The 12,375-nt window shown below is 56.7% G+C and overlaps 1 protein-coding gene across 1 annotated transcript in view; it reads left to right on the top strand.

Moving 5' to 3' along the window:
- Positions 1-473: 473 nt before the first annotated feature.
- The window catches only part of SEMA6B (semaphorin 6B), a 13,528-nt gene continuing 1,626 nt past the window's right edge, over positions 474-12,375 (top strand). Inside the window, 16 exon segments of the mRNA XM_042782339.1 lie at positions 474-594; positions 774-897; positions 1,914-1,974; positions 2,085-2,147; positions 2,640-2,741; positions 3,675-3,765; positions 4,181-4,300; positions 4,769-4,857; positions 6,519-6,736; positions 8,208-8,339; positions 8,557-8,706; positions 9,715-9,897; positions 9,984-10,130; positions 11,338-11,415; positions 11,508-11,566; positions 12,174-12,373. Of these exon segments, the coding sequence (XP_042638273.1) occupies positions 474-594; positions 774-897; positions 1,914-1,974; positions 2,085-2,147; positions 2,640-2,741; positions 3,675-3,765; positions 4,181-4,300; positions 4,769-4,857; positions 6,519-6,736; positions 8,208-8,339; positions 8,557-8,706; positions 9,715-9,897; positions 9,984-10,130; positions 11,338-11,415; positions 11,508-11,566; positions 12,174-12,373 (1,938 nt within the window).

The raw sequence follows: 12,375 nt of genomic DNA, 5'->3' as shown, positions 1-12,375 counted from the left end.
AGTCAGACTTAACACGTAGGCAATTCCCGGACTGTGGTTTATAAAATTTCAAGACCCTTTGATTTTTTGTGTGTGCTTTTGATCTTAAGATTTTTTTTCTTTTAATCCTAAGAATTTTAAAACACATATTTGGAGATTTTGTGTCCATCATTATCATGATTATTATTGATAATTTGTAATTACTAACCAAATGCATTTTTGCTTGAAACTATTACCTACTCAAAGTTTTTCTGATAATTAAATAATTGCTGGGTAGTATAATTATTATTATTCCCTTTGTTGTTCTTATTGTTGTTTTTTAATTGCTGCCCCAATGGGAAATTTTTCTGGCAGTTGAAAACCAGGTGGAGGGTCTGGCTCCGGCCGCCGCGGGTCGCGCGCCCTCTGCCGACGACAAGCGGGACTGCAGGGAGAGCTGCTCACCTCCTGTCCACCCGCCCTCAGGTGTCACCTCTCGCTGCCCTGCCCTCGCCATGCGGACCCCGCGAGCGCCCCCTTCTCGCCTGGCCCTGCTGCTCCTGCTGCTGCTACTTGGGGGCTCCTACAGCCTTTTCCCGGAGGAGCCGCCGCCACTCAGCGTGGCTCCCCGAGACTGTGAGTGGAGAAATAGAGGAGGGGGAGTCCCGAGGGAGGGTCTTGGTCCCCAGTGTGGGCTTGCTACTTCCCTGAGGAACCCTCAGAAAAGGTATGACCTGGGACCCTCTTCGTGGGGACACACACCACCCCCTCCTCGCCCGGCCCCGGCTCACACCCCTTCCCACCTCCTCCTCCAGATCTGAACCACTACCCCGTGTTTGTGGGCCGCGGGCCTGGTCGCCTGAGCCCCGCAGAAGGCACGGAAGACCTCAACATCCAACGCGTCCTGCGCGTCAACAGGACGCTGTTCATTGGGGACAGGTATGGGGACTGTCAGGCAGAGTGTGAGTCATGGAGGATGGAACTGGAAGGGTGGCCGAGGCCCCCCAGTCTCGCTGGTAATGGGGGGCTGCATAGCAGGGCATGTTGTTCGGCTGCTGTGCACATGTGTGTCCCTGGGGGGGGCGTGCTTTTAAGGATGATCAAAGCTGGGTGTGGTCAGAGCTCGGAACATCTAGGGTGTGTGGGTGGGTGTGGACAGCCCATAGGTCAAAATTCTGAGTGACTTTAACTACAAACGTGAATGTATAATTACAAACCTGTGAAAGATGCCATGGGAGTAGTCAAGGAGGGCTTCTCTGGAGCAGTGACATTTGAATTAAGACTTGAATGCTGAGCTAGCTAGCCATGGGCAGATCTTTGGGGAGGACATTACTAGCAGAGCCAACAGCCTGTACAAAGGTCCTGGGGCAGGACTTGGCCTGGAGAGTTGAAGGAACAACGAGGAAACCCATGTGGCTAGAGTGGAGTGAGGGAGCAGAAGAGAAGAGGAGGGGAGGGCAGGAAGGGGACTGGCTCGGTTGGTCGTGCATGGCCTTGTAGGCAGTGGAACTACTTGGGCTTTTTGCCTGAGGGAGGTGGGAGCCCTAGAGGGCTGTGAGCAGATGAGGAACGGCCTGGATTCGGTGCTCACTAGCGCCCTCTGGCGTCTATGGGGAGAACAAACTGTGAAGCGAGGGCGGGAGTGAGGGACCAGCACTGGTTTAGGTGGGTGATGATGCGGCTTGAGCACGTAGAGACAAAGGAGGGGAGAAGTAGAGGCAGATCTGGGATGCAATGTGACGTGGGGAAGCATAGTAGGGCATTTTAGGGTGAGAGGGGCATGTCAGGCCATGGGGGAGCATGTCAGAGCATGTTCAGTGTTGGAGTTGCTCCTGGGCAGAGGCGTTAGCGTGTGCCAACGTGTTACGTGTTGGGCTCCACGTCTGCCTCGAGGAGGATGGAACATGAAGGGTGGCGGAGGCCCCCCAATCTCACTAACTATGTCTCTCCCCCAGGGACAACCTCTACCGGGTGGAACTGGAGCCCCCCACGTCCATGGAGCTGCGGTACCAGCGGGTGAGGAGGGGGCGCAGGCGGGGGTGGGTGGAGTCTGACTGCAGCCCTGCCCCTCGGGGTCCTAGAGCGATCAGGGACCCCGCTCCCCTCAACAGCCCCTCTGTCCCCAGAAGCTGACCTGGCGCTCCAACCCCAGTGACATCAACGTGTGCCGAATGAAGGGCAAGCAGGAGGTGAGTGGGCCTGTCACGCCCAGGACTCCTGCCACCCCACTCTCTAAACAGCCCTGGCCAGGAGCCTGCGTCGCCATGTCTGTGCCTAGAGCCTGGTTATGCCCCCAAAGTGATCCTCCCTTGTGGCCACGCCCATAGTCCTGGCCTTGCCTATAGCTCCTCAGCTAATACAACTTCCAATCTTGGCTCAGCCCTGAATGACCGACAAAGCCTCCGCCTCCAGCGAAGTCTTACTTTCAGCCTGGGAGATGGCCACGCCCATATTCCTGCCCCACCAGATCAAGGTTCCAGATTTGCCCTGGCTCCTCCCTCCACCCTAGCCACGCCCAGCCACGGCCCACTGCTCTGGCCAGGCCCACATCCCTGGCCAGTCCCCTCAATGCCTGGATCTGCTTTGGCGCAGCCTTCTGCCCTAGCCACGCTTTATCACAGTTCTAGCCAAGGCCAATACCAGGCCATGCCCACACTGGGCCCTCTCCCCTCCCACCGCAGGGCGAGTGTCGAAACTTCGTAAAGGTGCTGCTACTTCGCGACGAGTCCACGCTTTTCATGTGCGGCTCCAACGCCTTCAACCCCGTGTGCGCCAATTACAGCGTGAGTCTGCGCCCTTCAAATGCTCAGCCTGCCCCAGGTCCACCCCCAAGACATAGCACCTCCTACAAGAAGCCTACTTGGATTTGCCTTTCCCACTTGTACTGCTAATCAGAAGGCTGGTGGTTCAAACCCACCAGCCACTCCTGGGAAGGAAGGTTGGGCAATCTACTTCCGAGTGATATCGCCTCGGAAACCCAAGGGAGGGGTCGCTGTGAGTTGGATCCCACTCAACAGCAGTGAGTTTGGAGCAGTGAGAGACCCCTCAGCCAGACGATAGAGGGGCAATGGGGCAGGGGTCAATTATAGGATTAACTCAGACCTCACCATAATGCTATGGGTAGCAAGGGCTCTAAGGAGCCCTGGTGGTGCAATAATTAAGGGCTCGGCTGCTAATGGAACCCACCATGGCTTTGTATGAGAGAAAATGGGGCAGTCTGCTTCCTTAAAGCTTGTTGTTAGGTGCTGTGGGATCAGTTCTGACCATGTGAGTCCATCTCTTTGAGAGCCTTCCTCTGTTTCGCTGACCTCTACTTTACCAAGCATGACATCCTTGTCCAGGGACTGGTCCCTCCTGACAACATGACCAAAGTACGAGAGACAAAGTCTGGCCATTCTTGCTTCTGAGAGGCATTCTGGCTGTACTTCCTCCAAGACAGATATGTTTGCCCTTCTGGCATAGCCTGGGAACCCTGTGAGGCAGTTCCACTCTGTCATATGGGGCCAACTATGAGTCAGAATTAACTTGATGGCACCCAGTTATAGCGTCGACCCTCAGGCCCATTTCACAGAGCAGTAAACTGAGGCCAGAGAGGTTGCAACCACGTTGACACAGTGACTGGTGGCCAGGACTTCCCCTGGAGCTGCAAGTTAGGGAGTCAGGGCTGCCAGCCGTGGCCAAGAGCGTTGTCACTCAGGCCCTGGTCCCTCCTGCAGATGGACACACTACAGCCCCTCGGGGACAACATCAGTGGCATGGCCCGCTGCCCGTACGACCCCAAACATGCCAATGTTGCCCTCTTCTCTGGTGAGTGTCCCCCAACCCTCATTTACCATCTGGTGGGGACCCAGGCCCAATCAGGGCCTGGCAGTTTCCACTCTCAGAGTGTGCAATTACAGCGTGAGTGTCCGCGTGTGAAATGGACAGACTCTTAGCCTGGGTCAAGGTTCAGTCAGGTGAGGGGTGGGGGAGGGAGTTCAGCCAGGTTTAAGGCTCAGCTGGGGTCAGGGACTCAGCCTGGGTTTGTGGCTTGGATGTGGGCAGGGCTCAGGTGGGGCCTGGCTCAGCCCAGAGATGGGTATTCAGACTGGGGTTAGGGCTTAGGTGGAAGTCGGGTTCAGCCAGGGGTCAGGGCTCAGCCTGGGAAGCTCCGTCTTGAGCCGGCCAGGCCCTGGCCTCTTGGATATGACCTCCTGTCTCCCCTCCTCACCCCCCCTTCCAGATGGGATGCTCTTCACAGCCACCGTTACTGACTTCCTCGCCATCGATGCTGTCATCTACCGCAGCCTTGGGGACCGGCCCACCCTGCGAACTGTGAAACACGACTCCAAGTGGTTCAAAGGTGGGTCTGCAGGGCCAACGAGGGCTGACCTGGTGGGGCTGACATTCGTCAAATCCTCCCACCAGAATAAGAGTCCCAGAAGAGCTAGGGAGGGGGCTCCCCATCTCATCTTTGGAGCCTGGTAGCCTGTTTGATGATGAAGCTAGAGGTAGTACTTGCTGGAAGTGGGTGGCTTAGAACCTCAAAATGCAACTCCAAGAGGAGTGTAAGGAGCACAGATCTTTAACACATGCGGGAGGAAGGTGAAGAAAATTACAGATGTTGCTCTTTGCTGGAGTAGACATGGTGATGGGACATTTCAGATCCACCTCCTTAAAAAAGCAAACTTTGAGTCCATTTTGTTTTGCCTGGATAATCAGCCCAGGTCCCCTCTTCACCATAAAAGTAGCCACCCAGACTGATGGGGTCTCAGCCCAGGAGTCCACCCATCATGTCGGGGCCTGGGTTCTGACCCCTCCTCTCTTACAGAGCCCTACTTCATCCATGCGGTGGAGTGGGGCAGCCATGTCTACTTCTTCTTCCGGGAGATTGCGATGGAGTTTAACTACCTGGAGAAGGTAAGGCCCCTTCCCGACCTCCCCCAACCTGGGAGGCCCATGCAGTGGGAGGCTGAGAGGCTCTGACTGCGGGGAGTGGGTGGGTGTGGGGAGAAGAGGGGCTCCATGAAGCTCCACCAGGGGTAAAAGGGTGCTGCCCTTCACCTCTCGTCCTCAGGACCCACCCCTCTGGAGAGGGCCGGCCCTGAGGCTGGAAGACATTTAGGGAGCAGCCTTGGGGTACACAGCCCTGGGCAACGGACATGAGTTTAAAGTCAGATATGCCCTTGGTTTCCAGGCCTGGGGCTGTCGTTATTCACCTGTCCGCCCACCCTTCTACCGTCATCCGTGTTTCATCTGTTCTTCATCCGTCTACCCATTCAGCCATTTGTCTGTCCATCAGTCCACTCCACTTCCATTTATACATCTGCCCACCCAGCAACTCATCCATACATCCACCTACTCACCTACCATTCCATGCACCCATTTTCCCATCTCCTACTCATCCATCCACCCACCCACCAACCCAACCATCCATCCTTTCATCCAGCCATCCATCCCTCCATCCAGCCATCCATGCACTCATCCATCCATCCACCTGTTCTTCATTCATCCATCCTATCAACTCATCCATCCACCATCCACCTCTCCACCCTTCTCTGTACCTGTATATCTAGCCACCCATTCCCTCCTTGTATCTTGTGCATTCATTCCATTTAGCTTTCTATCTGCTCATTCATCCATTCACCCATGGATCCATCCATCTATCCACCTATCCACTCATTCATTGATCTATCATTATCTCCCCCAATTCATTCATTCATTTACGCAGGACCCATGTGTTCATCCATCCATCCACTTATCCCCTCATCCATACACTCGCCCCACCTATCCATGTATCCATCCATTCATTGGCCCGTGTATCCACTCATGCACCCATCTACCCACCCCTCCATCCATCTGCCCACCCACCTACTGATCCATTGTCATTGTTGTTATGTGCTGTCAAGTTGGACCTGACTCACAGCGACCCTCCTTGGGTTTCTGAGGTGGTATCACTATGGAAGTAGATTGCCCAACCTTCCTTCCAATGATTCATCATTATCTCCTCCCAATTCATTCATTCATCTAACCACCCATCTCCTCATTCCTCTATGTAACCATCATTTGTCTGGTTGTCCACTCATCTCTGCCTCCCTCCCTCCCTCTCCCCATCCACCCATCGTTCCACCCATCCATCCACTATTCGCCTATCCATCCCCCCATCCATCTACTCATCCATCCAGGTACCTAACCATCCATCCACCCAAGCAGCCAGACACTGACATTTGCAGTGTGACCTTGGGCCAGTCACTTCCCTTTCTCTGTGCCTCACTTTCCCATCTGTACAGTGGGGATGCCAGCTTGCCTCCCCTCCTAGCACTTTGGGAGGAATGGGAGGGAGGAGGGTGAGGCACCAGCACATAGTCTGTGATCTCCAGCAGGGGTGATTATGATGGCCTTTGTTGCCATTAGGAGGTCTGGTGGCGCAGTGCCTAAGGCACTTGACTGCTAACCGCAAGGAAGCTGGTGTCCAGAGAGGTACAGGATGGCTGGAGTGCTACAGTGAGCCAGGGTCAGACTGGTTGGTGGGCAGCGTGCCCTGCAGGACTCGGGGCCCCAGATGTCCGTTCTCACACCAGGTGGTGGTGTCCCGCGTGGCCCGGGTGTGCAAGAATGACGTGGGGGGCTCCCCGCGTGTGCTGGAGAAGCAGTGGACGTCCTTCCTGAAGGCGCGCCTCAACTGCTCGGTGCCCGGGGACTCCCATTTCTACTTCAACGTGCTCCAGGCCGTCACAGGCGTGGTCAGCCTGGGGGGCCGGCCCGTGGTCCTCGCTGTCTTTTCTACCCCCAGCAATAGGTCAGTGGGAGCAGAGCGGGGGCCTTGGATGCTTGTGGACATAAAGATCTTTCTTTTTTTTTTTTTTTGAGACTATACACAGCCAAACACATGCCAATTCAGCAGCTTCTTCCTGAACAATTCAGTGACCTGGGTGACATTCTTCAAATGTCACCCTCCTCACCCTCCTTTGCCAACTTGTTCTTTCCCTTAAACATGAACTCACTACCCCCAAGCCTCCTATGTAAACTTTCCAGTTGCTGTCGTCACTTTGATCCTGTATAGGATCATCTTACAAGAACACACTGCTCAAGGCAGACAGTCTTCATTAGTTAAATTACTGTTTGGTTCAAGGTGCTCTCGTGGTGTCGTGGATGAGGCATTTAGCTGCTAACCAGAAAGTCACTGGTTCAACCCCACCAGAAGACTTCAGGGGATATTTTGGGTTTAAGGTTTAAAGATTATCTCAGGGTAGTAGTTTTGGGGGTTCATCCAGCTTCCACAGATCCATAAAGTCAGGATTCCATGAGAATTTGCAATTCTGTTCTTAATTTCCCCCCTTTTGATTAGGATTCTTCTATAGCCTCTTTGATCAAACGTTCAATAAGGGCAGCCAGGCACCATCCAGTTCTTCTGGTCTCATGGCAAAGGAGGCAGTTGCTCATGTAGGCGATTAGTCACACGTTCCATATCCTCCTCCTCCTCCTTCTCCTGACTCTCCTTCTCCCTCTGATGCTAGGTCCTACTTCTGTCATCACATATTCCTTGGGTCTTAGGCTGGGCAAGATGAGACCCTGAAATTCCTCAGCTCTCTAGGCTGGGGTGGGACAAAGCCATTCCATACCCTGATCCTCCAAGGCCCTCTGGTCAGAATGGGGCAGATAGGGAATGAGGGCTCCACTTTTGGGGGAGGAGGGCATGGAGTGCTTCCTGGAGGGGGCATTAGAATTAGGCTTTGATGGGTGTGAGATGGAAGAGAGGGAAGAGCATTCTGAGGTGAAGGAACAGTATGAGCAAAGGCTCCGAGGTTGGAATAAGATTGGTGTCTTTAAGTAATAACAGAAAGCTGGTGTGGCTGAGGTGGAAGGAACAGCGAGAGTGGAGGAGATGAGGGCAGGGAGGCAATGGGTCAGATCCTACAGGGCCGTGTAGGCTGCCGGAGGCACCTGTAGTTTGTGCTGAGAGTACTAGGGAGCCATGGAAGAGTAAGGAGCAGAAGAGGGACATGGTTAGAGGTGTGTTTTTAGAAAGTGCCCCTGGGGAGAGGGTTGAAATGGGCAAGAGTGCCAGCCAGGAGCCTGGTCAGTGGGGGCCTGGACCAGGGGGTGGCCAGGGAGGAGCTGAATTAAGGATCCATTTAGGAAGCTGCTCAGGGCAGAGGGACTGGATTTGGTGGATGAGGGACAGGGAGGGAGAACATTCTGAAGGGCCCAGGACAGGGGCTCTTCCACACGGACCCCCGGCTCACTGCACCCTTCACCTGACCCCCCAGCATCCCCGGCTCGGCCGTCTGCGCTTTTGACATGACGCAGGTGGCCGCTGTGTTCGAGGGCCGCTTCCGTGAGCAGAAGTCCCCTGAGTCCATTTGGACAGCGGTGCCAGAAGATCAGGTGCCACGGCCCCGGTGAGAGCCCCCTCTGTCCCGTGACAGGTGCCTGGGGCTGGAGGGCGTCCTGGTCCCCAGGACCCAGGGCCGGGACTTAGAGATGTTCAGCTGTTTCCGAGTCCAGGCACACCCATTACACAGATGGGGAAAACCGAGGCCCTTAGGCAGGGCAGAGCTGGGTGGGGCTGCTCTGTGGGGACCCCCAAGTCCATCCTGACCACCCTTCGACCCCCAGGCCCGGGTGCTGTGCGGCTCCTGGCATGCAGTACAACACCTCCAGCGCCTTTCCTGACGAGATCCTCAACTTCGTCAAGACCCACCCCCTAATGGACGAGGCTGTGCCCTCTCTGGGCCACGCCCCCTGGATCGTGCGGACACTGATGCGGTCAGTCCTACACTTGGCCAGGGTCCTTGTGGGGCAGGCCGGTGGTGGGGGGACAGGGCAGATAGAGGGAAGTGGGAGATGGGAGTGGCCAGCCTGCCCCACCCGGCCCAGGGACACCCGGCTGGAGTCAGACACGCAACTCAGCCAGGCATGGGGACTTCTGGGGGCTGTCCCGAGAAATGAAGACAGAGAGACACGGGGAGAGTGCACGAGCGCACAGAAGGCCCTTATTCAGGTGGTCACAGGCGCCCTCTGGTGGCCACGTGGAGAATGGACTTTGGGAAGCAGCAAAGAGAGGGATGGAGAGACACACGTATGTGTGCCCAGAAAGGAGGGGGTACAGGGGAGGAGATGGAGAGACACAGGAGAGATCTAGAGAACAAAAAGGGGAGAGACAGAGAGAGACAAAGCTCAGAGAGAGAAAACAAAAGAGGAGAGAGAGAGACATCCACCCCAGGAGCGAGAACAAACCAAGAGAGGGAGAAACGAGATGTGGAGAGACGAGAAAAAAACAGAGAGGGAGACGTCGTGCGCACACACACACACACACACACACAGCAGGAGACTGGCAGCAAACAGAGACTAGAGACAGACAGACAGAAAAGAATGAAGACCAGGAAACAGAGAAAGAGAGAGAGACAGGGAGAGAGACAGAGACCCAGCACACACAGAGACTGAGAGACAAAGGGAGAGAGGCCATGAGAGACAGAGAGAGAGAACAGAGACACCGACGTGCAGAGACGCCTTCGTGGCTCCGTTTCTCTCTGTGGTGTTCGCACAGGCAAGGCTTGGCATGTCCTGGCATGTGTCTCCCATGTGACATGTGTCCACCCACATGGGTGTTTGTTGCTGTTACATGTGTCGGTGTGTTCCTGTCTGTATGCACCTGTGTAACCATGTCTGTGCTCCCGCCCACGTGGCTAGGTATGGGTAGTACTGCTGTGGGGTGGCCGGGGGACTGCAAGAGGTTGTGGGGACAGCCTGACCTAGCTTTACCCTGGCCCCCAGGCACCAGCTGACGCGAGTGGCCGTGGACGTGGGTGCCGGCCCCTGGGGCAACCAAACTGTTGTCTTCCTGGGATCCGAGGCGGGCACGGTCCTCAAGTTCCTTGTCCGGCCCAACTCCAGTGCCCCAGAGACCACTGGGCCTAGTGTCTTCCTGGAGGAGTTTGAGACCTACCGGCCAGACAGGTGGGACCAGGCTGCAGCTGGGCAGTGGGACAGTGGGTGAGACGATGGGGAAGGCCCCCCGAGACTCACTGCCCTGCTGTCCCCAGGTGTGGACAGTCCAGCAGTGGCAAGACAGGGCGGCGTCTGCTGAGCCTGGAGCTGGACACGGCCTCGGGTGGCCTGCTTGCGGCCTTTCCCCGCTGCGTGGTCCGCGTGCCTGTGGCCCGCTGCCAGCAGCACTCAGGGTGCATGAAGTGAGTGCCCCCCAACTCCAGCTGCAGGTGGGGAGGTGGGAGCTTGGGCTCCAGGGCTGGAGAGTTGGGTTCAAGTCAAGGACCCCAGCACTTTCTGTGTCAGCGGGGCAGAAGGCACAGTCCATGCAGAGGCCCTGAGGCAGGACTGGGCCCAGAGAGTTAGAGACACAGCGAGGGGGCCTGTGTGGCTGGAGTGCAGTGAGGGAGGGCCGGGAAGGGGAGGGAGGGCAGGATGGGATGACGCTGGTCCTGCAAGGCCCTGTGGGAAGACTCAGGCTTTGACCCAGAGCAGAGGAGGGAGGGGCCCTGACTCAGGTGCTCACAGGCGCCCTCTGGCTGCTTCAGGGAAAGGACTCAGGCATTTAACCCAAGGAAGGTTCTGCAGGTCTGGAGGGCTGAGCTTGTTGTTGTTATTGTTATGTGCCTTCAAGTCAGACCCGACTCATAGTGACCCCTCCTTGGGTTTCCAAGGCAGTATCACTACAGAAGTAGATTACCCAACCTTCCTTCTGAGGAGTGGCTGATGGGTTTGAACCGCCAGCCTTCTGGTTAGCAGTCAGGTGCCTTAGGCATGAGCTGGCAGAGCAGAGGGCCCTGATTCAGGTGCTCACGAGCGCCCTCTGGCTGCCACATGGAGAATGGACTTTGGGAAGCAGCAGCACACGCTGAGGACCCAGTAGAAGCTGTTTCCTGTCTCCAAATGGGAGGGGAGGGCAGATGCCCGGAACATCCCTGGTACATGCTTGGGTTCAGCGTGAGCCCTCGACACGGGTGGACCCCTTGTCTCACCTCCCTGCCTGCCATCACTGCAGTAATGACCCACAGCCGCATCAGTGTCAAGGGCACAGACTAGAGGCAGTTTGTGCTGCTGCGACCCTGAAGTCCATTCCCCCGGCAGCCTCCAGAGGGCGACCATGAGCCCCTGAGTCAAGGCCCATCCCTCCTCTGCCCCGGCCCTGCAGGTTCTCACCTCCCTCAGGGTAAAAGGTGGAGCCCTTTCCTCCTGCCCAGTCCCACCTTCACCACACGAGCAAAGTTACCCTCCCAAACCTCAGTGTTCTTACCTGTGAAATGGGCCTGAGGGGCCCCCAGCTGGGAGACTCAAGGCGTCGGCATTGAGAGGAAGGTGCTTGGCACAGGGCCCCGCACACCTGGGTGCTGTGTACGGATCTCCGTCCCTCACCCTTCCTGGCCCCTCTTGCTGTAGGAACTGTATCGGCAGCCAGGACCCCTACTGCGGGTGGGCCCCTGATGGCTCCTGTATCTTCCTCAGTCCGGGCACCAGGTACTGGGGGAGCGGAGGGGAGTGTCTGACAGCCCCCTGAGCCTTACCCTGTAAAGGGGGTCTCTGCTAACTGTGCCCCTTCCCTCCATTAGAGCCACCTTTGAGCAGGATGTCTCTGGGGCCAGCACCTCAGGCTTAGGGGACTGTACAGGTAAGTGGGGTGAAGCGATGCTGGGCTGAAACACCCCCCTCCCATGGAGGAGGCTGGGGACCCTTGGGGGGACCAGCCTCCATCAGGCTCTGGCTTGGGCTGGGGTGGTCCTACTTCTGGTTGGTAGGAGAACAAACCCTAGGGTTCACAGATGCCAACAGACAGAAAGACAGTCTCTGAAAGGGACAGACAGGCACACAAGCTTTGAAAGGGACTGAAAGACACCCCAAGGTAAGCAGATGGACAGACAGGCTTTGAGAGGACAGACAGACCCCAGAGGATGGAGAGACTCAGACAAACACAGACTGTGAAGGAAATGGCCAGATGCCAGTGACAGACACGGACAGACACACCTCAGGACAGAAAGCCAGACAGATGGACAGACAGACCCCAGGGGACAGAGAGATGCTGAGAGACAAACTCTGAGAGGACAGACAGATTTCAGGTGAAAGACAGACAGGCAGCCTTTGAGAGGCCACACAGACCCCAGAGGAAGAGAGACGTCAAGAGACAGACGGACCCACAGGCTGTAAAGAGAAAGGATAGTGAGATCGCCGAGGCGGGGGCCAGGCCGGTGCCGCGGCTCCTGACCCGTCCCTCCGGCCAGGGCTGCTGCGGGCCAGCCTCTCCGAGGAGCGCGCCGGGCTGGTGTCGGTGAACCTGCTGGTGACCTCGTCGGTGGCGGCCTTCGTGGTGGGCGCCGTGGTGTCCGGCTTCAGCGTGGGCTGGTTCGTGGGCCTCCGCGAGCGGCGCGAGCTGGCCCGTCGCAAGGACAAGGAGGCCATCCTGGCGCACGGCGGCGGCGAGGC

This window comes from Orycteropus afer, unplaced genomic scaffold (genome assembly GCF_000298275.1).
Source record: "Orycteropus afer afer isolate SDZICR_OR568_19922 unplaced genomic scaffold, OryAfe1.0 scaffold00291, whole genome shotgun sequence".
NCBI classification, from domain to species: domain Eukaryota; kingdom Metazoa; phylum Chordata; class Mammalia; order Tubulidentata; family Orycteropodidae; genus Orycteropus; species Orycteropus afer.
Note: the sequence above shows the minus strand (reverse complement) of the source record. Positions and strands in the feature narration are given on the sequence as shown.